General features: G+C 41.6%; 2 protein-coding genes across 2 annotated transcripts in view; one reads left to right on the top strand and one right to left on the bottom strand.

Moving 5' to 3' along the window:
- The first annotated feature begins 285 nt into the window (after window positions 1-285).
- Window positions 286-16,288, top strand: Cep57 (centrosomal protein 57). Its single transcript, XM_051199006.1, has 11 exons — window positions 286-379; window positions 4,203-4,359; window positions 6,236-6,415; window positions 6,779-6,900; window positions 8,372-8,488; window positions 8,987-9,064; window positions 10,521-10,631; window positions 11,307-11,384; window positions 13,585-13,820; window positions 14,724-14,868; window positions 15,635-16,288. Exons 1-11 carry the CDS (start codon window positions 335-337, stop codon window positions 15,866-15,868), a joined length of 1,503 nt encoding a protein of 500 aa, XP_051054963.1. The 5' UTR covers window positions 286-334; the 3' UTR covers window positions 15,869-16,288.
- Window positions 16,289-18,426: 2,138 nt separating this feature from the next.
- The window catches only part of Mtmr2 (myotubularin related protein 2), a 57,137-nt gene continuing 52,374 nt past the window's right edge, over window positions 18,427-23,189 (bottom strand). Inside the window, exons 12-15 of the mRNA XM_051199020.1 lie at window positions 22,518-22,610; window positions 20,963-21,076; window positions 19,510-19,686; window positions 18,427-19,102 (exon numbers count right to left, since the gene is read on the bottom strand). Of these exons, the coding sequence (XP_051054977.1) occupies window positions 18,941-19,102; window positions 19,510-19,686; window positions 20,963-21,076; window positions 22,518-22,610 (546 nt within the window). The 3' untranslated portion in view covers window positions 18,427-18,940. The remainder of the gene's footprint in view (window positions 19,103-19,509; window positions 19,687-20,962; window positions 21,077-22,517; window positions 22,611-23,189) is intronic.

A 23,189-nucleotide genomic window follows, 5' to 3' on the forward strand; every position in this document is an offset into this window, starting at 1 on the left:
ACAGCCCTTTCCGGAACTCTCTCAGAGCCGTCCGGCGGCTCGGCGGCGCGCTACCTTGTGACGTCACCGGCAGGAGAGGCGGGCCCTGGCGTGCCGCCGGAAGATGTCCTCTTCCCTGATTGGCCAGTGGCGACGCCTGTCAAGGCGCGTTGCTGTCCAGCGGTCGCGGAGCGCGGCGTCCCCGCGCCGTGGGGTGTGAGGCCGAGGCTCCAGGCGGATTCGCGGCGCGCCCGCCCTTTCCATCGGGGGCTCGGCTTCGGCTCGCCCCAGGCGGGCGGCTGTCGGGGCCGGAGCGCGAGCTCGAGGGCGGCGGCCCGCGCTGCGCAGCGGGAAGATGGCGACCGCCTCGGTGTCGGCGGCTTCGGGGTCGCAGTTTTCGGTGAGCGGCGGTGTCGGCGTGGGTTCCGGTGGGCAGGGCCGGGCCGGGCCCCGGGTTCCGGTTTGCGTCCTTTCTGCTGCCCCGGACCTGGCGCTGCCCGCGTCCCCCGCGTCCCTGTGTCCCCGCCGCCCGCGTCCCTGTGTCCCCGCGTCCCTGTGTCCCCGCCGCCCGCGTCCCTGTGTCCCCGCGTCCCCCGCGTCCCCCGCGTCCCTGTGTCCCCGCGTCCCCCGCGTCCCTGTGTCCCCGCCGCCCGCGTCCCCCGCGTCCCCCGCGTCCCTGTGTCCCCGCGTCCCTGTGTCCCCGCGTCCCCGCGTCCCTGTGTCCCCGCGTCCCTGTGTCCCCGCGTCCCTGTGTCCCCGCGTCCCTGTGTCCCCGCGTCCCCGTGTCCCTGTGTCCCCGCGTCCCTGTGTCCCCGCGTCCCCGTGTCCCCGTGTCCCCGCGTCCCCGTGTCCCCGCGTCCCCGTGTCCCTGTGTCCCCGCGTCCCTGTGTCCCCGCGTCCCTGTGTCCCCGCCGCCCGCGTCCCCCGCCCCGCACGCACGCACTGGCCTGCAGCCGGCGCCCCGCAGGTGTCCAGACCCCGCCACTGCACTCTCAGCCCCTGGAAACAAAGCTCGGCCGGTCACGTGGGCATAACGGCCCGGTGGGCAGGTGTGCGGGTCTGCTGAGTGACAGCTGCCTGGCGTCCCAGGCCACCGAGTGCACTGGCCTCTACGTGCTTCTCGGCGCCTCACGCGTTCCCGCTTCTCCCCGGCCCTGCTAGCACTCGGTGGGAACGCTGCTCTGCAGTTAAGCAGGTAGATAGAGGTAGGTAGAGCAGTGAGAACTGAGTAAGGAGGGAAGTCCGAGCACCAGGTACTTTCCCACAGATGACGAGAGGCCAGTGCAGCCATGCTTAGGAAGCTCGGTTTCGGCTTTCTGTGGCTACTAGGACTTGTGCTAAGCAGGCCAGATGTCTCAAGTTTTCAGCACAGGGCGTCTAGGGGAGATCCAGGAGTGCAGGAGCAAACCATTGGGAGTTCCTTCCCGGACCTGGTGGATAAGGGTAAAAGTAAGACTGTGTCAGTGGTTATCCTTGGGAAAGGAGGGCTCTTCTGTGCTCAACACTTAGAAATTGGAGAGCTTGAGCTTTACCCAAGGCCATCAAGGCCATGACGTGGGTGTAGTGAATCCTTAGTCCTTATGGTAGACAGGACTGAAATCCTAACGCCTGCTCAGTAGGAAAGTACACGTGTTTGTGCAGTTACTTTTTTGTTGTTTCTATTGGTAGGGAGGCAGTATTAAGGTGTGTCAAGAAATGAAACAAAGGTTAGCCTGAAACTACATTATGTGGAGGTTTTATAAACCGTGGGAAGAATTTGGAAGTGTGCTCTGTTTTGGAAAGCCACAGGAGGGTTTTGATTAGTAATATTAACTTGGATTCTACCCCCCCACCCCACCCCCAGACATACTCATTTTAGGATCATTATCACTAACAAGCTGTTTGGGAGAGCACCTTAAGTGTGAATAACAGTTAGAATTTCATAGCAATTCAAACAAACAAATAGCAGCCACATCTGGGGGTGGTAGGGATTCTAAATATGATTTGCAGAGGTTAGATATGAGTGAATGAAGATGACCAGTACAAGAGTTTTGTACAGAGCAGTTTAGTGAATGGTGGTGGCAGTTGTTTAGGCACTCTTCCTGAGGAGCAGGTTTGACAACTAACCAAGAATTTGGGTACTGTCATGTTAAATGTTAGGTGCCTGTTAAGACATCCCAGTAGGTAATGAGTGATGAGAGTTTGAAGATTTAGAGTCTGATCAATTCCATATTTTAACTTGAAAGCTTCTGGCAAATAAAAATGAAGAGGCCTGAGAGTAGATGAGATTTCTTTAAAAAGAGAACCAATGTAGACAAGAAAGGAACCTTGAGAACCAAGCTTTAGGGAACTCTTGACATTTAATAAAAGCAGGGAGGGGGCATCCAGGGAGATTCTGAGGAAGAGACCTAGGAGATTGAAGGGAAATGATTGTTGCTCCCTCCACTAAGTCCTTAGGTAAATGATTTCTATGATTCTCGCTTCTAAGGAAGCTTGTTTTACTTAGAGATTTTATAGTTTTTAGTGTGCTAGATAGTGTGTGTGCAGTGCACATGCCACAGTTTGCCCCTGGAGGTCAGAAGACAGCTTTGAAATTGCCTCCTTCCACCTCAGTGGCTTCCAGGGAGCTAGCTTGGGCCATTAAGCTCGTTCAGCAAGCACCTTTATCCACTGGCTAGATTATGTTTTTAAAAAACTCAGAAATCAGTCTAGGGTTGAGGGAGAGGTCTTTGCCCTTCTGAGGCACTGGGAAAGATGCAGAGGACGGGAGTGAGAGGCACCAGGAACCAGGAGGGTGAATTGTAGGAGCTGAGACTTTGACAGGGTAAGAGGGGCAAGCCGAGACAGACAAGTCATATCTTTGCTGCTGTTGTGGAAGACAAGAGCTAATTCATGTGTTTTCTATTTAGAACTAGTTGATTAATTGGTTCTGCTAATTCTGTGAGGGAGAATTCTAAGGTAAAATCTCTTAGCTTACTTTGAATGTTAAATGATGGGATTCTAGCAGTTTCTAGCTAGAAACTAAAACCCAGTGTTCCAGTGTTCTCTTAAGACCAAGGTACGGGACAATTCATAATTCTATATAATATTATTGACCATACTTTATAATTTTAAAAATTACCTTCAAAACCTCATGCCAGGTTGCCTTTTCATTTTGTTTGTGTTTTTTGTTTTGTTTTCTAGAAGGATAAATGTTAGTTCCTGAGCCTATATGTTACAACAGATAGAGCTCTCATTTGATCTTAAGCAAAAGGCTGAGAAATGGTAGCACTTATGTGCCTAGGGCTCTTTTTGAGACTTGTGCCTACCTTTCCTAAGCTCTCCCTTGTAGTTTTTTTTTTTATAGCAACTGTGTGTTTGTAACTGCTCTTAGAAATCCACTGGAAGTTTGTATTACTGTAACACAAAAGTACAAATCTTTCTTATGTAGGTATTTTGGATAGTTCTGTTTATTCAAAGAAGTGGTTTATTGTTGTGAATAATCATCGTTCCTTTGTACCTATACAGACTACACTGATATTTTAGCAATGGAGTTCGTTAGAAAAGTGAAAACCTAATTTGTTGTGGTGTTCTGAAAAGGGAACTAAATGTGTGAGAATTCTGAATAGCTGGCAGTCATCCCGTCTTCTTCCTTAGCTCCTAGCATCTCCATTATTTCCCTCTTATCTATGAGTGCACCACAAACATGCCTGCTACTTACTCTAAATGTCCTACTGTACTACAAACTCACCTACTACCAAAATTCCAGAGGTATACTATGGTAAGTTTATATTATGTAGAACATAATCCCAAATTTGACAGATGTTATACGTGGAAAAATAGTTTTACATGAGAATATTCGATAAGCTGCAATGTTTTATAGTTGTTTTTCTTTTTTGCTAACTAAATATAAATTATTTAAGAAATGAACATGCTTTCTTTAGGGAGTTTTTGGTCATTATAAATTATTAAAAATTAAAAATATTTGGCAAATATTTTGTTGATTGTGGGTAGTAATTCAGCAAATTCTGTTTCCGATTTGAACAAACATTTGACCTGCTTAAATATTTGTGTTGAGTTTGTGTGAGCAGGATTTTTTTTCCAATGTGGCTATTTAACCCAAAATGTTGCATCTCTTGACAGTAATGTTTGGGTTCTACTGTGAAATGGGGTTTTTTTAGGTTGTCTTTTAGAGAAACAGTGTTTCTTGGTCATGACTGTTGGCCTTATATGTCAAAAGGTAATTTCATTATTTTCTTTTTCAGAACATCCTAGCTGAACCATCAAGGTCTAAAGGAAGTATGGTCCATCATTCTTCATCTCCATATGTATTATATCCATCTGACAAGCCTTTCCTTAACAGTGATCTACGACGGTCCCCAAATAAGCCCACACTTGCCTACCCAGAAAGCAACAGCAGAGGTAACCACCTGTGACAAAGGAAACGTTATTTGGTTACTGGTTACTTTAAAATTCCTGGTTTTGACCTCTGTTGTTTTGAAATTAGAACAGTATATATTTTCCCCTTTATTTCTGTGAATTTATAGTGCTTTTCATATTGACTGCTAAACATTATCCACCAAATCATGGAAACTAAAATACTTTAAGTCATTTATTACTAGTCTGTCATTTCTAGACTCAGTCAGGAGCCTAAGTTCCAAGCAGGGCTGGAGAGATGGCCCAGTAGTTAAGAGCACCAGCTGCTCTTGCAGGAGGACTGGGTTCAGTCCCCAGCACCCACAGCACCCACATGGCCGCTCACAGCTGACACCCTCTTCTGGCCTCGAGCATGCATATAGCACACATGTACATACAGGCAAGACATCCATGCCCATTAAATACATAAATGCCTTTCAAAAGTCAAAGTCACTATGTAGACAGCACTGATTAGACTCTGAATTACAGTTTTCTAAAGAAGACAGACATTATGGGGTGTGTGTGCTGGGTGTCAGGTCCTGTGGTGAAGGAGTGTGAAAGGAAGTAAGTGAACACTAGGTACGTGCATACAGTGTCAAAAGATAAAACCATCCCAGTCTTCTTACTTTTTTAAGCCAGGCATCTTGGCACATTATTCCTGTGCCAGAGACAGATAGTTAGTCCTCTGGGACTCACTGTCCACCCAACATAGCCAAATCAGTGAGCCTCAGTTGTGAAAGACATTGCCTGAACGGACACTATTGTCTGAGGAGTGGAAGCCAAAGCTGACCTCTGACTTTGGCGTATTTATACACTTGGTGTGTACACAACGAGATTTGAGACATCTGTTGTATGCCTGTTGCTAGGAATACATGATCAGATATCTGGTACCACAGAGAGGTACCAACAGTAGACCAAAGAGATGATTCCATTACAGACAAACTTGATGAAACAGTAAGTTTGTTGAGCTTCCTCGCATGAACATGGGCAACTTACAGGTGACTAAGGAAGAGTCTCCCCTGAACTGAGCAATCCCCTGCCTGCTGAGCTGCTTAGTAGTGCATGAGGCTCCCTCACCTTCCAGGAGGGAATGTTTGCACACCTTTTTAGGGTCTTTTGTGGATAGCCATAGCTGCTCTGATTTCAGCATCCAGGTGGTTGACAACATTTAACAATATACTTTGGGAGTGTCTTAGCTAGTGCTTTATTGCTGTAAAGAGACCCCATGACCAGGGAAATGCTCATACCGGAAAACATTTAGCTGGGTCTCACTGACAGTTTCAGAGGGTTAGTTCATTGTTCTCATGGCAGGGAGTATGGTGGCGTGCAGGCAGACATGGTGCTGGAGAAGTATCTGAGAGTTCTATATCTGGATCTGAAGGTAGGAAGAGAGACACTGAGCCTGGCCAGGGCTTCTGAAACCTCACAGCCTACCCCCAGTGATGTACTTCCTCTACCAATAAGTAGTGCTATGCCCTGTTATAAAGCATTCAAATGCCTGTAGGGGCATTCTTATTCAAAGCACCACAGGATGGTTGTCAATTTATGTATGATTAGCCAAGGTTTTTTTTTGTTTTGTTTTTTTAACAGTTAAACTCTGTAATTTTTCCCCCTCACTGGTGGTTTTTCTTTGTAAAGTTTTTACTTGAGTAACTGGTAGAACCTTTTAAAGAATTTGAAACAATGCCTTGGATTGACTTTTTAGTTGGGAAACAATGCTTTATTTTCTAAGAATGATGTCCCTTGGAAGGCTAAGTCAGGAGAATTACTGTGATTTTTGAGACCATTCTGCAGTACAGAATGAGAGTCTATCAGAAGAAATTTTTTTGGTGAGCTTCTCTGTGTGCATCGATAACTTAAGGTATGCATTTATACTTTTCAGCCATATTTTCTGCTCTTAAGAATCTTCAAGATAAGATTCGACGCTTGGAACTGGAAAGGATTCAGGCAGAAGAAAGTGTGAAAACGTTGTCTAGGGAAACGATTGAATATAAGAAAGTATTGGATGAACAGATACAAGAGAGAGAGAATTCAAAGAATGAAGAATCAAAACACAATCAAGGTGTGTTTAAGAACGAAAGTAGGATCTGTCCAAATACTGTGAAATTATTTTAGGTTTCATGTTGGTATGTTGTGATGGTGAGTCTTTAGCCATTACGTAATTACATCACAATCAGGTGTATTGTGAGGGCACGCGACATCATGCATAGTGCTGACAGTGTGGCATGTCTGACTTAGCATGAGAAGCAGATGGAGGGCAGAGCTCTGTTTTCCAGTACTCAGGCACGCTGAGCAAGCACTCTACCACAAACCTTACTTCTAGCCTGTGTATATACTACTGTACGTCCAGTTCCTGTTTATACAAGCTGTTGGGACGAGCATCTGTGTTAGCTAATTACTACTTTTTTGTGTGTGTTCATTTTAGAACTGGCGTCCCAGTTGTTAGCTGCAGAAAATAAATGTAATCTCTTAGAAAAACAGTTGGAATACATGCGAAATATGATAAAGCATGCAGAAATGGAGAGGACATCTGTCTTAGAAAAGCAGGTATGGTACCTTCCAGATGAAGTGAAGAGTGCTGACAGAGGATTAGCAGACCTCTTCTTGCTGACAGCACTTCTGTTAGAGCCACAGGCTGGGATTGAGCGCACTCGGTGTAGTAGACGGTGGTTTGATTGGGCCTGTTCTGTGTGATTCCTGTACTAGGTAGACTTGTGCTAATGTTTTGGAGTCTGCATTATCAAATGTGTAAATAATCACATGTACCCCTGAAATCTACTCTTTGTAAAATTCCTTGCAGTTAAAAACAAAAAACCTTATAATTTGCTTATTGAGACAGAGTCTCATTGAGCCTAGGCTGGCTCATTACGTCGCCCAGGGATGACATGGCCCTTTCCATCTTACTGACCCCATCTCCAAATTGCTGAGTTGACAGGCACTTGCCACTACACTTGGTGTCTGTGATGCCTGGGTTGCACCTAAGGCTTTCTCTGGTGCTAGGCAAGCACTCTACCAAATTCAGTATGTGCCCGGCTACTATACTTGTTAAATTTTAAACATATTTTTTTCTCTTCTTGCGACAGTAGTTTTTCTACTTAAGGAACTTGCACATTTGTAGAGGAAATTCAACATCAGTGTCCAATATATTTTTTAAACATCATTTTCATATAATCTGCAGTTGTAAAAGAGAAATACTATTTTCTAGTCCATGTCAACTTTTGATCCTAGTTTGAGACATAAGACTTACATGTATAAGCAGTTAGTTATGTAGCAGTGCTGGGAAAGATGTACCAGTGATTAATTACATGTGTTACTGCTTGGATTATTTTATTCAGAGTTCTCTTTATAATTCCCCACTGTCATGGACAGTTGAAGAAGTGGCAATGGCTTATTCAGATACTTAGTGTTGGGCTTTTCCAAAAAAAAATCCATTTTGTCTATTGCCCATTTATTCTGACTTGTTTATCCTGAGACTCTTATTCCTTAAGTATATGGGCTGTCTTTCCAAATCAGACCCTAAGTTTGAAAAAAAAAAAGAACATGCATTCAAAAGGAAATAAATGCATGTGAGTTCTTACAGTTATTAAGACACTATTTAATGGGACCAGACTGGCTGAAATATTTATGTAGCCTGTGTGTCCAGTAAATCTACTATCCTAGGTTATGAGGATATATATGCCCTTACGTAAAACCAGATACATGATAAAACACTATACTGAGAATAGTAGCCCAAGGCCAGTGAGATGGCTTAGTGGAAAGGCCTGAAAACCCAAGTTTGATCTCTGGGATCCACATGGCAAAAAGAGGAAACCAGCTCTTATGAGATGTCCTCTGATATCAAAAGACGTGCTGTGCATACACATACAGAATGAGACAGACACAGATGATTGGTACCCCGAGATCTTCGTTAGTGTTCTATTCCTGCCCATATGCAGCAGGAGGAGAGGCAAATTACAGAGAGTGTTAAGTCGGGTGTGTGCTGTTGCCAACTTTGATCACTGCACTCTGCTGTTGTCAGGTTTCCCTGGAAAGAGAGCGGCAGCATGACCAAACCCATGTCCAGAGCCAGCTGGAAAAGCTGGATCTTCTTGAACAGGAATACAACAAACTCACCACAATGCAGGCTCTTGCGGAAGTTAGTGAACATGGCTTTTTTACTTACGATGTAATGTGCTGTATAGTTGTCACTGTTTTTTCATAAACATGGGTATTTAAATGTCTTATACATAGTCTTTAACATAATTTGAAAAGGAATTTTTACATTTTGTAATCTTGATGAAAGGTGAAATGGTTTTGATACTTAAACCTTACATCATGTAATTTTTTTTCTGAACTAATTTTACCTGAGAGATATTTATTACTACTGAGTGAAGATCTAGATTTGTCTTTGTTATCTTGACCTTTATACAAAGCTGTGTTCTTTGGCCATAAATTCCCCCCCACCCCATAATTCTGGCTCCTTATATCATATCTACATCACTAATTACTATTAGTTGATCTGTTAGGAGTGTCATGGGTATTATCAAGGCCAGAACCATTACTAAAGTGAATTAACATACTTATTTTGACTATCCTTAAAACTCTACAGATAGATTCTTTTAACCATTATCTGCTCTGATATTCTTATTACTAGAAAAAAATGCAAGAGTTAGAGTCTAAACTTCGTGAAGAAGAGCAGGAAAGGAAGCGAATGCAGGCGCAGGCAGCAGAGGTGAGTGGTGGAATGATGAACGGATAAACACGTGTTTTAATGGTGAACCGTTACACACGAGCACACTAGATCCATATGTAGACCTGAAGAGAGAGCAAAGTAAAATTTGCCCGAGCAGTTCTTCGGGTGTTTGAAATTATAAAGTCTGGATTAGTATTTTTATAACCTGTGCGGTGGAACAGAGATGAGAGCATGTGGTTTTCCTTGCAGTAGGTAGGTTACAACCATCTACAACTCCAGTCCCAGAATCTGACTCTCTTCTAACCCTTGGGCACCAGGCACACGCACATACATAAGTGCAGGCAGTTTTGTAAATCCATACATGTAAAATAAATACTTGTGAGGGAAAAACACGTCCAACATGGAAGTCTTACTTAAAGTGACTCTGTAAGATAAAGTTGTTTTATATTTTAACTAGATAGAGACTTTTGTCTATGGTTATTTGCTCAGATATTTTCTAGCCTCTTTTCCACCCTCTTTAAGATGAGGCTAATGTTTGTAACTTTTATCATAGTAATCCAAGGAGCAGGTTCTGATCTCAAGTTACTAGTGGACCCTTTGCAGCTAAGCTTGTGGCATCTGCCCATGCCCTGCATTCTCACAGCGGACAATGCAGGACTAGAAATACTAGTCTCTTTCTTCTAGTGTTACTTTGAGTAATTGATTATATATGCCGATTTTTACTAAACCTTTTATAGTGCTAGGGAAATCAAACAAGTGATCAAAAGTAGCCCTTAAGTAGTTCATTTGTTACTGTTCACTCTTGTTGACTGTGTATTCCAGAGCGAGGATATCCTATGGAGTTATGTCTAGTATAAAGTACTACTTAGTATGTTCAAGTATGTCAGTACTTCTGAGCACTGCCAGGGACTACCCTGTCCTTAAGAGTGCCTGAGATAACAAAGGGATGTTTTCAATATTCCTTGCATTTCATCCATTACTTGTGCTATTTCTTAAAACTCAGGTATGACTTCTGGGGAACTTGGAAGTTTTAAACTCTTTGGGGAAGAACCTAGTCATAGAATTTTTACCAAACTCTGGACTATTTTTGAACGATACAAAATTACCACTTTCACAGAATTTTGGAGAGTGGGGCTGTTGAAAAATAGAGAAAACTGCAGCTTCCGTCCCCCCCCCCCCAAGATTATTTTACATGCATGGGTGCTTTGCCTGTCTGTGTGTAGCACAGTGTCAGCTTAGAGCTACATGCATTCCATTTCATTCCTGAAGTAGAATTTGCAGAGTAACTATCACTAGTAGAACAGTGCTTCCAGGCAAGCCATGAGCAACTCTAGCTCAGCAGCTCCCATTAATGAGACTAAAGACACACTGTTCAGCATGCCACTGCTTCCAGGGCGGATGACTGCCACTGCACGTAGGCTTTTCTATGGCACCTCAAATGTGAATTGTAGCATTTATCCTTTATACCACTAACTCTATGCTATTTTTTTTCTAGTTGCAGACCGGTCTTGAAGCAAATAGACTTATTTTTGAAGATAAGGCAACTTCATATGTTCCAACCAGCACTAGAAAAATTAAAAAAAAGAAGCCAAAACCACCAGAAAAGGTATGAAAACTGAGCTAGTCACAGTCCTTAAGTGCCAATTTTGGTTAATTCGTGTAAGCAACACTCATCCCTTGTGGGTTTAGGACCTTGGGAGAGTGAGTCTTTCATTCTTAGTTTCTATACTCCAACCTGAAGATACATTTTACTTGTGAATACTTAACCCTGGTAGTGAGGGCCTATACGAAAGCATTGAGAACTACAAAACAACATAAAACTACTAGGAATGTTTAGCTGTGCAAATACCTTTGACTTTTAAAATGCTTTCTGACATCTGTTTTGTTAGTACTCTGCCTCCCTTAGCCTCCAAGTAATATTATAAGTCTCAGTATAAACAAGTGTTAGGTTTGAATGTGAAAGGGTCCCTAGTAAGTCTCTAGAAAGCAGGCCCTGAGGTTCTGAGCCTGGCCTACTTCCTGTCCTTGACCTGTGCTTTCTACTGTTGGTATAGTGTGATGAATACCCACCCACCCCAGCCTACGGTTGCCAAGGGTTTCTCATGACGAGTTGTGTCTTATCAAACAGTGGGCCAACTAAGTCCCTTCTTCTTAAGTAGCTTCTTGAAGCCTTGTTGCTATTTGCTCACAGCAGCAAAAAGTGACCGGTACAGCTAGGTACCTGGTATTTCCGCAGGGAGCTAGAGAGTAAATAAAATGGCTTTCTTTTTTCTCCTTCTAGAAAGGTTCTAGGAACTATTTTGGTGCACAGCCACATTACAGATTGTGCCTAGGTGATATGCCCTTTGTTGCTGGAAAGGTGAGTTGTAGCTATTGATTTTTATGTTTAAACTATTTTTTTTCCTTTTATATGTTTGGGTGTTTTGCTAGCTTATATGTCTGTAAACAATCTGTTTAATGCCCAGAGGCCAGAAGAGGGTGTGGGATCCCCTGGAACTAGTGTTCCGGATGATAGTGAGCTGCTGCCATGTAGGTGCTGGGAACTGAACCTGGAATTCACTGGAAGAGCATCCAGTGTTTATCTCTGTTGAGCCATCTCCAGCCTGTTTCAGTCGTTAGAACACATTTTAGGGGAGACAAGCCAAAACCCTTCTGCTTCAGCCTCAGGAATTCTGGGAACCACCATATCTGGTTCTAGGAAACCTTTTGGATCAAGTCAAGGAAGAAGCTTTCTCTTGTCTTTGTATAAGCCTCTATAAGTGTGATTTTTTAAAACAAATTCCTAGTTTGATTTGTGTATTTATTAAAAACGTTTTGCTGTGAAAAACCGAGGGGACGCCATTGCATGCGGAGGTCAAGGAACAACTTGAAGGGGCTCTCTTCCCACAGTGGGTCCTGGAGGTAGAACTCGGGCCATCAGACTTACACAGCAAGAGCGCTTTCACCTGCTGAGCTGTCATGCTGTCCTTACATAGGGTCTTACATTGGCAGTGACACATTTACTCTGCCTGACAGTCTCCACTCTGTCCTGTCCAGAGTCTCCTCACCCAAGTTGTCATGGGTGACCCTCACTGAAGCCTTCAATCACAGAGGACAGTACTCAGCTTTTCAATGGGAACTCCGTTTGAAGTTCTTCTATGTATTCCTTATGAAATGCTATTCTAAAAGTTTTAAGGAAATACAATTGCTTATTTGAGCTCTCTACAGATTTTAAATTACGCGTTTTAAAATTGCTTATTGTTATAGAGCCAAGCTTAAATATATAATAAGAATGAGTCACTGGGAAAGTAAGACTTATAAGCCCAAATCTTTCATTACTAGACTCAACTGACACAAAATTACATTAAGAATCAGAAAAATAAAAGTAACACAAATTTTCAAAACTTGCTCATTGCATATTAAAGTATACACACTGGCCATTATGTGTGTATGTGTGTTTAAGTTACTGCCAAGTAGTGATGATTCTAATTGCCATTCGCATTCTTAGGATTAACCCACTGGGGTTTTGTGTATGATTCTTTTCCCAATGCTACAAACTAAAGTTACTCAAACTAAACACAAAGAAATTTTTAAGAAATGAGCATATTTGGTCTTAAGTTCTTCCCACAAGTCTGCAGTTTAAACAAGTTTTCTGCTGATGGCTTATGGAGCTCAACAAGACCAGCCAGCTATTGAGATTGCTATTTGCCATTGAAAACAAGCTTGAGGCAGCTATCAGGTTTTATTCTTTCTGGTTATGATGTAGCAGATACACTTTAGTGCTTCCTACTTTTCAAATGTGGTGCATACCTCAAGGTATTTACATTTACAAAAACACTGATGTTTATATCATGATTCATGATAGTAGCAAAATTATTAAGTAGTAGCCAAGTAATTTCATTGTGTTAAAGGCTTGCAGCATTAGAAAGATTGAGAACCTAGACCATCAAGTGAGTAAGTAAAAGACATGCAGACACGTAGAATATGTTGTGATAAACAGTGATAGACAGATGTAAAAATTGCCAGTGATCTATCTGAAAGTGGAGCAGTTAATTTCCCAGGCTTTTACAGTATTTGAACCAGGCTTTAAGGTAGGGTAAGAAAGTTGCTTTACCAAAGAAATGTTATCTGCAAATAAAATCTGCTCACATAATTAAGGCAAGAGACTGTAGAGGTTAAGCAGAAGTGTAGGCTGCATTCTACACTTACAGACCTGCTTTCTAGCAGCACACCCCTGGATTATAGGTAGAATAATGACAGGGGTGGAGCTAAGACAGTGCTAATACCAGCTGGGCAGTGGGTGTTTTGTTGGTGGCGGTGTTGGTCTACTCGGTTTTAGATGAGGTCTTGAGCCCCACTGTAACTGGATGAACAGTTTTTGGTAGTGCTGGAATTGCAGGTGTGCACCAACACACCCAATGTATATGATGTTGGACTAGGTATGTGTGTGACACAGGGTGGATGGGTTGTTTCTAGTGTATTTGTGCCTTAGACTTCACAGGTGGTTTACTTTGCCCAGATTAAGAACTAGAAAACAGAAATAGAGGATGTCGCTTGCTTAACTTACTTTTTCTCTTTAGTCCACCAGTCCCAGCCATGCAGTGGTAGCCAATGTTCAGCATGTCTTGCATCTGATGAAGCACCACAGTAAGGCTTTGTGCAATGATCGCGTTGTTAACAGTGTTCCCTTGGCAAAGCAAGCCTGTTCACGAGGCAGCAAGGTTAAGAAGTCTGTGACACCTTCCTCCGGCAGTGTCTCTGAAGAGCTCTCGGATGTCTTACAGACTCTGCAGGATGAATTTGGACAAATGAGCTTGTAAGTATTAAGGTTTTGAATTAAAAATTGCATTTGGTTCTCAAATCTCATTTTTTAGCTGCCTTGAATTTAATTTATTATTCCTAATTTTGTTAGCAGATGTTGAGTAATAACAACTCCTATACTAACCCACTGGCTGGGAGTTAAATAAACGTAAATGTCATGGCTAAAACCGCCTTTTCTAATTGTGTTAGATGTCTAATGTCATGTAAAAGCGTAATAATATTGATTAACCTTAATGTAACTCATAAGTTAGGAGAGCATTTGAAAACCAGTGTCACCCTGTAGGATTTATTCATACGTAGTGTTGATGAAGGAAGCAGAAAGTAGATAAACGTATGTTAACCTGTGTGGTGATAGCATGCTTGTACAAATAAAGCCTGTATGAAGGTCAGAAACTGGAGTTTGCCACTAGCTAACCATAGAGGTCTGCACAGACTGACAGGAAGTGAGGTAGCTGGGCGGAAACAGGAAGTTGTTCTCCTGTCTGTGACACTAATGAGGTGTGGTATGGCTGAGACTTGCTTGTTCTCTCTGATTGATCTCTGGGCATTTTCCTCCATATCTGGTTGGGTTATTACTTAGCCCAGTTAAGAACTCCATTTACAAGCCCTACAGCCCTGGATGAACACAAACTTGTCTGGAATTAAGAATACTTGCATATACCTTCATTTTGTATTTACTTTTTTATGTAAATATCACATGTCCAGGTGCCCAAGGAGGTCAGAAGACACCAGAGACCCTGGGGTTGGGTCACAGGTGGTGGCTGGAACTGAACTCAGGTTCCTTGGAAGAAGCAGCACTTTGTTTAAAAAGCAAAATGGGTTTTTTTTTTTTTTTTTTTTTTTTTTAAAGAGTGGTAAATTCCCGTACTGAGATTTAAAGGGTGTAATTGTTGTGTAGTGATCATCAGCAGCTTGCTAAACTCATCCAGGAGTCACCAACTGTGGAACTGAAAGACAACTTGGAGTGTGAATTGGAGGCATTAGTGGGAAGAATGGAAGCGAAGGCCAACCAGATAACTAAAGTCCGAAAATACCAAGCCCAGGTACCTCCTTCCCTCCTGCTGTTGTCATGATTAGCTTTCCCCCTCATATGTGCTCACTGATGAGGCTAAGGGATGCTTACTTGTCTAGGCTGTTCTTGAGGATGTTTTAATTAATACAGTCTGTGTTTGAAGGAGTATTGATTCTTTCTTAGGTTTCACATGTTTTTACTGAATATATTTAATCTCCTTAGCCTTATGAATAAAAAACTTCTGGATAAATATAAGTGGTTGAGTTTGACCAAATTCAGTTGTGTAAAATACACCAAAATACACCTGTAGTTTTTCAGTTGTCAACTTAGTATGATAAGTGTGTGAAAAAGCAGTGTTTGCCTATACCAAAACCTACTTCAGCTTTGCCCATTTCTTCCCAAACTCCAAATACTGTTGGCCCAGGCACTGGGCTCCACCTTTGCTCGGGCTCTGTTTCATAGTAATCTCAAATACATGGCATGTTTCTCTAGATGGAAACTGAGTAGATTTATTTAATGAGTGCATCTTTTACCTTTATTTAGTAAGGATGTATGTTTTTGTATACTTAAGTGCTGACTACTACTTGATTTATGATTTCTGCAGACTTATGTGCTTAGAAACCACCTAGAATGTATCATTTGAGTGTTAGAAGATTATGCTAAGTTATTGGTACACTCAGGAGGTTGAGGCAGGGGACTGTATAGGAAGACCCTGTGTCAACAAACTGAAGTACTTGAGCTAAGAGAAAATGTTTTTATTGAATTCCATTTTTCCTCTGCCTTGATTATTTGGCTAGCTGGAGAAACAAAACATAGATAATCAGAAGAAGGAATTAAAACATAACAAAAAGGCTCTTGATGAAGAAGGGAACAGCAGCATTCGCTCATCCGGAGTCACAAGGACCACAAGTAAGAAGGAATTTGCCAAACAGAGACCTGGAGAGAGAAGCAGGAAAAATCTTCAGTTACTGAAGGACATGCAAACCATACAGAATTCACTGCAAAGCAGTAGTCTGTGTTGGGATTACTGATGCCAGACCATAAATCATGTACCTTACTGGACAATGACAGTAGACTTTGCAGGTTTCATGCTTGCTAATGTTGCCATTACTAGCAGGTGTCTAGGGGCCCAAGCTTCATCACACAGTCTCTTGTGTTATGCAGCACAGCTGTATGCAAATGCAGTTTTATAGCATGAGACGCTGCACTGTTTCTTTGAATTTGCTATACTTATATACTGCACTTTGTAAACAAATGACCGGTTTTTTACTTGTGTGTTTTTTAAGTAGGACTATATGTAAATTGGGTTTGAAAATTCAGAACGAGGTTGTCCCCATAGTCAGTGCTTGAAAAGCCTCGTTTTTAAATCTTCCCCAGGCATGAAGTGACCTCTATTTTCCCCTCCAGATGACCATTAAATGTACTGTTTTCAACTACTGACACAAGGTTTCTGTATTTAAATATTTATATATATTTAAGAGGACTTTGTTTTGTTTTGCTTTTTGGTATTCCAGATGTTGATCAGCGTTAAGTCATTCTTAAAGACCCAAATATTTTAAGTTACCCATGAAATATCTAACAACTTCTTCATAAAACTATAAACACTTGTTAATGAAGTAAATAAAATTTTGGAATAAAGAATTAGTAGAAAGGGGGGGATGTTATGAAATGTACACATCTGCAATTTTTGACAGTATCTTTGTAATCATGTTATCCAGTTAAGCAGTGGTTTTTAATATTGACTCTTAAGAGAACCCCATGCTTTCAGCATACAGAATAAGGGTAGTGTGTGTATTGAGCACACACAACTATCATTATGTCAATGTAAATTATAATTTTTAATAGACCAACATGTTAGACTTTATAAATTTTGGTACTGAGATCAATAAAGCAATTTTTATAAACTTCTCTTAGTAGCCAGCTAACAAAGGCTTTATTTGTTATACAATGTGAAGAGTGTATATTAGTATCCTGATTGAGTCTTCAGTGCATGTTTATCATTCTGCTTTTGGAGACCTAAGCCCATTGTGACTGGCAGAGTGATTTAGACAGGCTGGTGAACATGCCAGCCATATACTAAAGGAACTGAGGTGGAGGTTATGGATTATAACTTAATGGTATGAACTGGTCATGCTGTAATTTTCTAGTTAAAATTCTCCGGGTTCTTACAGGTTTGAGATTGATAAACCTCCTGAAATTGTATACAATCTTTACCTGTGTGTGCAATTTTCTGACAAGCAGGTTTGCAGCAACAGTGAACTGGCAAGAGTGAGTCCCTGACCCCAGGAAGGTGAGAAACTGCTGTGATGACATGGTAAATACTACATCTCAACCACCATTTCAACTAAGCGCACTTGTGCGGACTTCTTGTTTGAATATTAGGACATTAAACTGTATAACCGTCATTTGAGTGGTAATGGCTACAACTCCTAATTAGAATAGTAATTGAAAGATGCTCAGTCTTACCTAGCTGGATCCAAGCTGTTGGGCTTTGGGTTTGGATCCTGCTCCAGTTTGCTGATCACTCACAGCAGAACTCCTTTGTACCCTGTACAAGATGCCAATGTGGATCCTATGCTGAGTAAGAAAGGTGTGCCAGGAATGGAGTTGGATTCCACATGAAGTGCTTTTAGTGTGTACACTCCACACTCAAGATTTCTTGAAGGTCAGTTTTGAAGGGAAACATGACGGACTTTTGAGTAATTGTACAATCAGCTTTAATATCTGGGTTCCACCTGCATCCCTTGGTGCCATATCAAGGTGATAAAAGTTTCAATAATGAAAGCGTGAACTACTATAGAAACCTTATTTCGAATAGTGTTTGTTAGTAACAAATATTTTCTTATAACTAATTTTATATCAAATCAGTTGGTGTCAACTTCGTTAACACTGGGCATGCTGGGGATACAGCAGTAGTGAGCACTTGCCTGGCAAGTGTGAAGGCCAGATTAATAAAAGAGGGAGATGTTTGCATACGTGAGTGATGCACTAATTACAGCTTCAATAATAGAATGACAGTTCAGACCATAATGAACTAGTGACTGAGATTAGGTTTACTTTTATAGTTTGATTTAGGTGTTAAGGACAGGTGGGTTCAAATTGGACATTTCTAGATACCATTTTGGGAGTGGGGTTGGGGTAAATACTTTAGACAACTGTGGACGAGGACAAAGTTTGAAGTCATTTAATTAAAAGACCAATAAGCTCCTTTGTTACAGTACATTACATATGGCTCTTATACAGAGTAAATTAGATACCAGGAGGTCAGTTGTTCACACCAGCACCCAATTCAGGTGAGTAGGGGAACAAGGCTGTACTTGCTGGCACTCAGATTGTAATTCTTTATATGCAGAGTGTTCTTTGGTAAACTGTGCACGTGAAATTTAAACATAGCACTAAAGTCAGACATTTCTTAATGCCAATTAGCATTTACATAGAGTAATAGTTTCTAAAATGTCTTACGTGATGTTAGTGATCAACATATAAATTGTGAATTAGTCTGAAGGGTATGGAATGTTCTTTGAATTCCTGGACGACGCTACTGCTTTGTCCCTTCATCTCCCCCCCTCCCCCACCATAGCACATATCTAAGGCATAACCATTCCCTAACTGCTGTTGAAAATACCCTAGTTACAAGGTCAGCAGCAACTTTGAACTATTGATATGCCATAATAATCTCAAGACAATACTTTTTACTATATTAAATACACAAAAAAATGGAGAATTGAGAAAGGAGTAACTGATCTGATGGAATGTGTGCTCTGGTGTGAACAGCCGCTCTGGCCTTCTCGCACCTAGAGATTCCCAGGTGCTCAGTTTCTAAGACATTTTTAAATTAAAAACTCGTCCCCACTGTGGAAATAGGACTCCAGTACTTTAGTATTTGGGTGACTTAAGATTAGTGTCATTCTTTAATTACAAATGAAATGACTTCCATTGCCACCTGCACCAGACGTCTCTAAACTCATCTAAGAGAGACTTGAAATAAATAGAGCATCTGAGGGTTTCTCCCATAGATGGATTTAAAACACGGAAGGCTTTCTACCCGTAAGGTGCTGTAATGTTGAGTTCCTGGCAGCGAGGCCCCTGACCTAACAGTCCCTTCATACAACAGTTTGAACAGGAGTCACACACTGTGCAGGAGAGCTGGCTCTCTCTGAAGAGGAGGTTGAGCGGTTGGAAATTTCTCTCTGAAGTTCCTCTACTTTTCTCTGAAGCTCTGCTCTTTTGGCAAGAAGTTCTTTGTATCTGTTGTGGATGGGTTCCTGCAAGAGCAAGCAAAATCACTGCAACAGGAATCCTAGCCAAGCTCAAGATTTTCACTATTCCATCAGCTTGGCTATTTTACCAATTTGACAGCCCCAAACCCTGGTTCCTCAGTGGAATTAGACTCAGGTTTAATTGTCATCATTGTCTCAATGGCTAGGTGTTTCTGGAAGATGCTACTTTACAGATGCATCATCTAGCTAAAACTCTTCAGAACTGTGGACCTGCAGCTTTTAGGCTTTTATAGTCATTTTCTTCAGGATGTGTGCACTTGGGACCCAAAAGTCTCCTGTCTGTCTTAGGCAGTGCTTCTGTGACTGGGGATTATAATCACTAATGGGCAGACTGGGAAGTTTCTGACTGGGACAGACCTAGTAGAGTCACACTGTGTATTGTAGATCTGTACCTGTGGTTTCATCCGGGGGTTCCACCTTATGTAATATCCTACCCAGAGTTCAAGATGGCGCATACTGGCTACTGGGTAAAGGACATGATTGGAGTAGCTTCCATAGAGTGGATTAGTGAAATCTTCCAGCTGGCTGTTCATGTAGGACCACAATGATACTGTCCTCTTAGGAAGATTCTGCAAGAGGGAAAAATAGGTAAAGATTCCCTACAACATCAGCACTTTAAAACCTTAGGTGAAATTTGTGTAGTGTGATTATTAAAAGCTACAATAGAGGAAAGTAACTGGCTATAGACCTCCTTCAATGGAAATGAGCACAGTTAAACAGAGATGCCCAACAGTTCTATTTGCAGACTGAAAAATACTGCTACATTAAGTGCCTCAGTGCTAGAGATAGGGTCAAATTTTATCCACATTGGGCATTCGCCACCCTCTCTGGTCTCCCATGCACAAGTACGTGCCCACAAACAAAAACTAAAAGTGCTCCATGTGTTTGAAGGAATACTATTCACAACAGCCAAAATGAAGAACCCAAAGCACCATCAATTGATGGATACACACAAAGGAAGATTATTTGACCATGAAGAAAAAGTGCTATGACATAAATGTTGAAAAGATAACGTAAGGAGCCAAATACAAAGATCACATGGTGAATGACAGTGAGAGATTCCATTTAAATGAAATGTTCACAAGAGGCCCATCCATAGAGAAACCAGGTTAGTATCTGCCCAAACCTGAGAGAATGTGGATAAACAGGGTAGGTGACTGGTGAGATGGTCCGGATTCTGTGGCTACACCATTAATTATCACTTCAAAAGAGGGTTTACAGCTAAGACTTAAGGGAGTTTCTCAAAAGACAGTAATCAGAGCACTGCTGTATGCTGTTGGTGATTATCTAGTATCGCATAACATACGGAAAGCCTGCCATGCACAGAAGAAATATGTTCACTAAAAGACAATACCTGCAAGGTACAGAAGCACTTGATTTTCATAACAGTAAATACTACTTGCCTGCTTTACAGAAATAAAAATGAACTTGCATATTAGTGAGTCTACCATCTGAGCCTGGTAGCAAGGCTTTTCAGTGTGAGTACTCTTGCAGAATACCCTATTTTCTGAAAGTTTTCAGAATAAAAGTTGATGTGCATGGAAGGCACTACCAATACCACCAACAGTGATACTGTACAGAGTGGTTTGTTTTTGTTGTAGCAGGATTGAACCCAGCCAGCACTTCAGAGCTAGGCAAGCAGTCTATCACTGAACTCTACATCTCCAGCATCCTCTTTTCTTCAGATTTCTTTTAAGATGGGATTTGTTTTAAAAGGCTGGCCTCAGATTTGTAATCCTTATCATCTGGAATTATAGGTATGATTGATTCCCTCGTCCCCACTTCTCGGGTAGAGATATAAGAAAACCAAATACATGCCAGAGTGAGAGCCAGAGTCTACTTTACCTCTTTGGTCCTCTGCTGTTCACTGTTACAGAGGAATGTTCCAAATAAACAGCTGTATAAGTGGTCCAGGATGGTAATGAGGAAATATTCATTGAATTCAAATGCAGTAGGGAACTGCAAATTGAGCAAAAATTTGAGACATTTTTCAAGCATAATTATCCCTGACATGATAGGTCCTTTGTAATAGTATTTAGACAGATTTGAAACTACCTAAGCCATTGTGGCATTTATCTGTTTTCCTTTGCAAGGTAGAGTCTCTCATGTAGCAGATACCTTGACCCTGTAATTGCCAGCCACTGAATTACGATTTGGAGCAGTTCTGATGAGTCTGATCTTCCATGTTTAGTTTTCAACATGTCTTATTTCTAAGAACTAAAACTAACAAATGTGATCGGCAGATGCCATCACTATATACACAGAAGTAAGTATCTGTACAGCTATGCAGACAACTTACAAGTCAACCTATTTATCTTGTTGAGGAACAGGTCCTTGGAATTCACAACCGGCAGCATCAGTCCAACACAGAATTAACTCCTATCCAAACCTCAGTGGGTGTCTTACTTTTATACAATCCAGTTTTGGAGGACCATCAAAGAAAAAATTAAATTACATACCACCAAAAGGTGTAAAAGGCTTAATTCATCCCATTAGTATTACAAAATCATTCAGAAACTTATTTGTAAATCTTGAACAGTTTGTGAAAAATTCCACAACAACCTGGAAAATTCTGTCTTGGTATTTTAGAAAAAGTGCCTACCAACCTCACTAAAAATCTATGAAGGCATGTAGTTTACTGCTCATACTTGTTTAGATAACTAGTTAAAGCACCGATAAGATACTCTCAACTTCTGGGTTTTTTCCCCCCTTCTTAATTTGAATTATTTTGTCTTTCTAAAAAATGTCTCCCCATCCTACCCAAAAAGTACCCTAGTCAGTCCCAGCTCCCAGCTTACATCTAGTGACCTTGGTGGAGCCTACCAAGCAGAGAGCTGATAGTTGGGTCAGATTGTTGCCTTATTTATCTTACTGGTATGTCTTCAGTGACAAGAACTATGCCTCCAGGCTTAACCCTATTCCTGAAACCACATTCAAGACCCTGCAGCTCGACTTCCTGCCATGAACCAAGTGTTACCTTCTGTACCTTTCTAAACTGAGTCAGTTTATCCAACTACTTCAAACAAAAACTGCCTCAAGGCTGCTGTTGCAGGGTTCTAAAAGCTCCACACTGAGTAGGGGCCAAGTGATTCCTGCCTTACACTTTCTGTCACAACGCTTCTTAATTTAAAACAGCAAAAAGGACTCAAAATAGTGTCTGGTTTTGGCTGGAATCAATGTAGCTTGTTTCTTCCTCTTCCTTAGCAAACATGGTTGAGATGCTACTAGTATCCAACTCTTCATTCATATTTACCTAAACAACAAGTTTTAATACCCAACAGTAACAACAGCTGTTATCACTGGGAATTCTACCCAAGAATCATAAGCCAAACAGTGATCAACTTTCCCTCCTCTGAGCTCAGAGGAGGTGTGTGAGAAGGGTATTAGGATAATGTGTTACCTGTCTTGTCATCTGCCAGACACAGTCAATAAACTGAAGAAACACAGGTGATCTGTCTGCATCTGCATGGTTCTTATCCCCATGGCCAACTCTCTGAAGCAAAGGATGAAATGTCACATGTATGAGATTTTACTTAGCAGAATCTTATTTTCTAGAAGTATAATTTGGCCAGTATTTTTAGTATCTTCAAAACTACCACATTGCTACTTTAATAAATGAAACCCAGATTCTAAAACAGAGAGAGACAGTCCTTAGAGCCCAGATTTTTGTTGTAGAGATTTTACTTCCTATGGCAAGAGATATGTTATGAAAGGTCACAGGGACAAAGGGCACCGCCTCGGAAGATTGCTACATTAGCACAGATCTCAAGAACTTTCAGAAGTACTTGGATCTGTTTTTCACACAAATGGGTCCCCAACCATGCACGTGAAAATCCCACAGCAGGGATTCATTCAAAGAGTGGGTCATAAAACGTATGTGGCAAACTTCAACGTAAAAAAGCACTCATAATGCTAAGATGTTTTTGGTTAAGCTGGGCAGTGCTGATGGGCCACAGGAGATGGTATGTATTCTATCCTGCCAGATGCTCAAAACTGAAGGAAGAAATCGAGTTTTCTCAGAGAGTATCATTGGCAAAGCAGGAAAAATTAACAAGTCTTACCTATGTATAAA

The sequence above is a fragment of the Phodopus roborovskii genome, unplaced genomic scaffold (assembly GCF_943737965.1).
Source record: "Phodopus roborovskii unplaced genomic scaffold, PHOROB, whole genome shotgun sequence".
NCBI classification, from domain to species: Eukaryota; Metazoa; Chordata; class Mammalia; order Rodentia; family Cricetidae; genus Phodopus; species Phodopus roborovskii.

What these genes read in the sequence shown, in the direction of transcription:
- Cep57 (XM_051199006.1), top strand. Translation starts at nt 335, where the DNA reads ATGGCGACCGCCTCGGTGTCGGCGGCTTCGGGGTCGCAGTTTTCG. An exon ending in CAATGCAGGCTCTTGCGGAA is followed by an intron (nt 8,489 to 8,986) that starts GTTAGTGAACAT and finishes TCTTATTACTAG; the next exon opens with AAAAAAATGCAAGAGTTAGA. An exon ending in GAATTTGGACAAATGAGCTT is followed by an intron (nt 13,821 to 14,723) that starts GTAAGTATTAAG and finishes ATTGTTGTGTAG; the next exon opens with TGATCATCAGCAGCTTGCTA.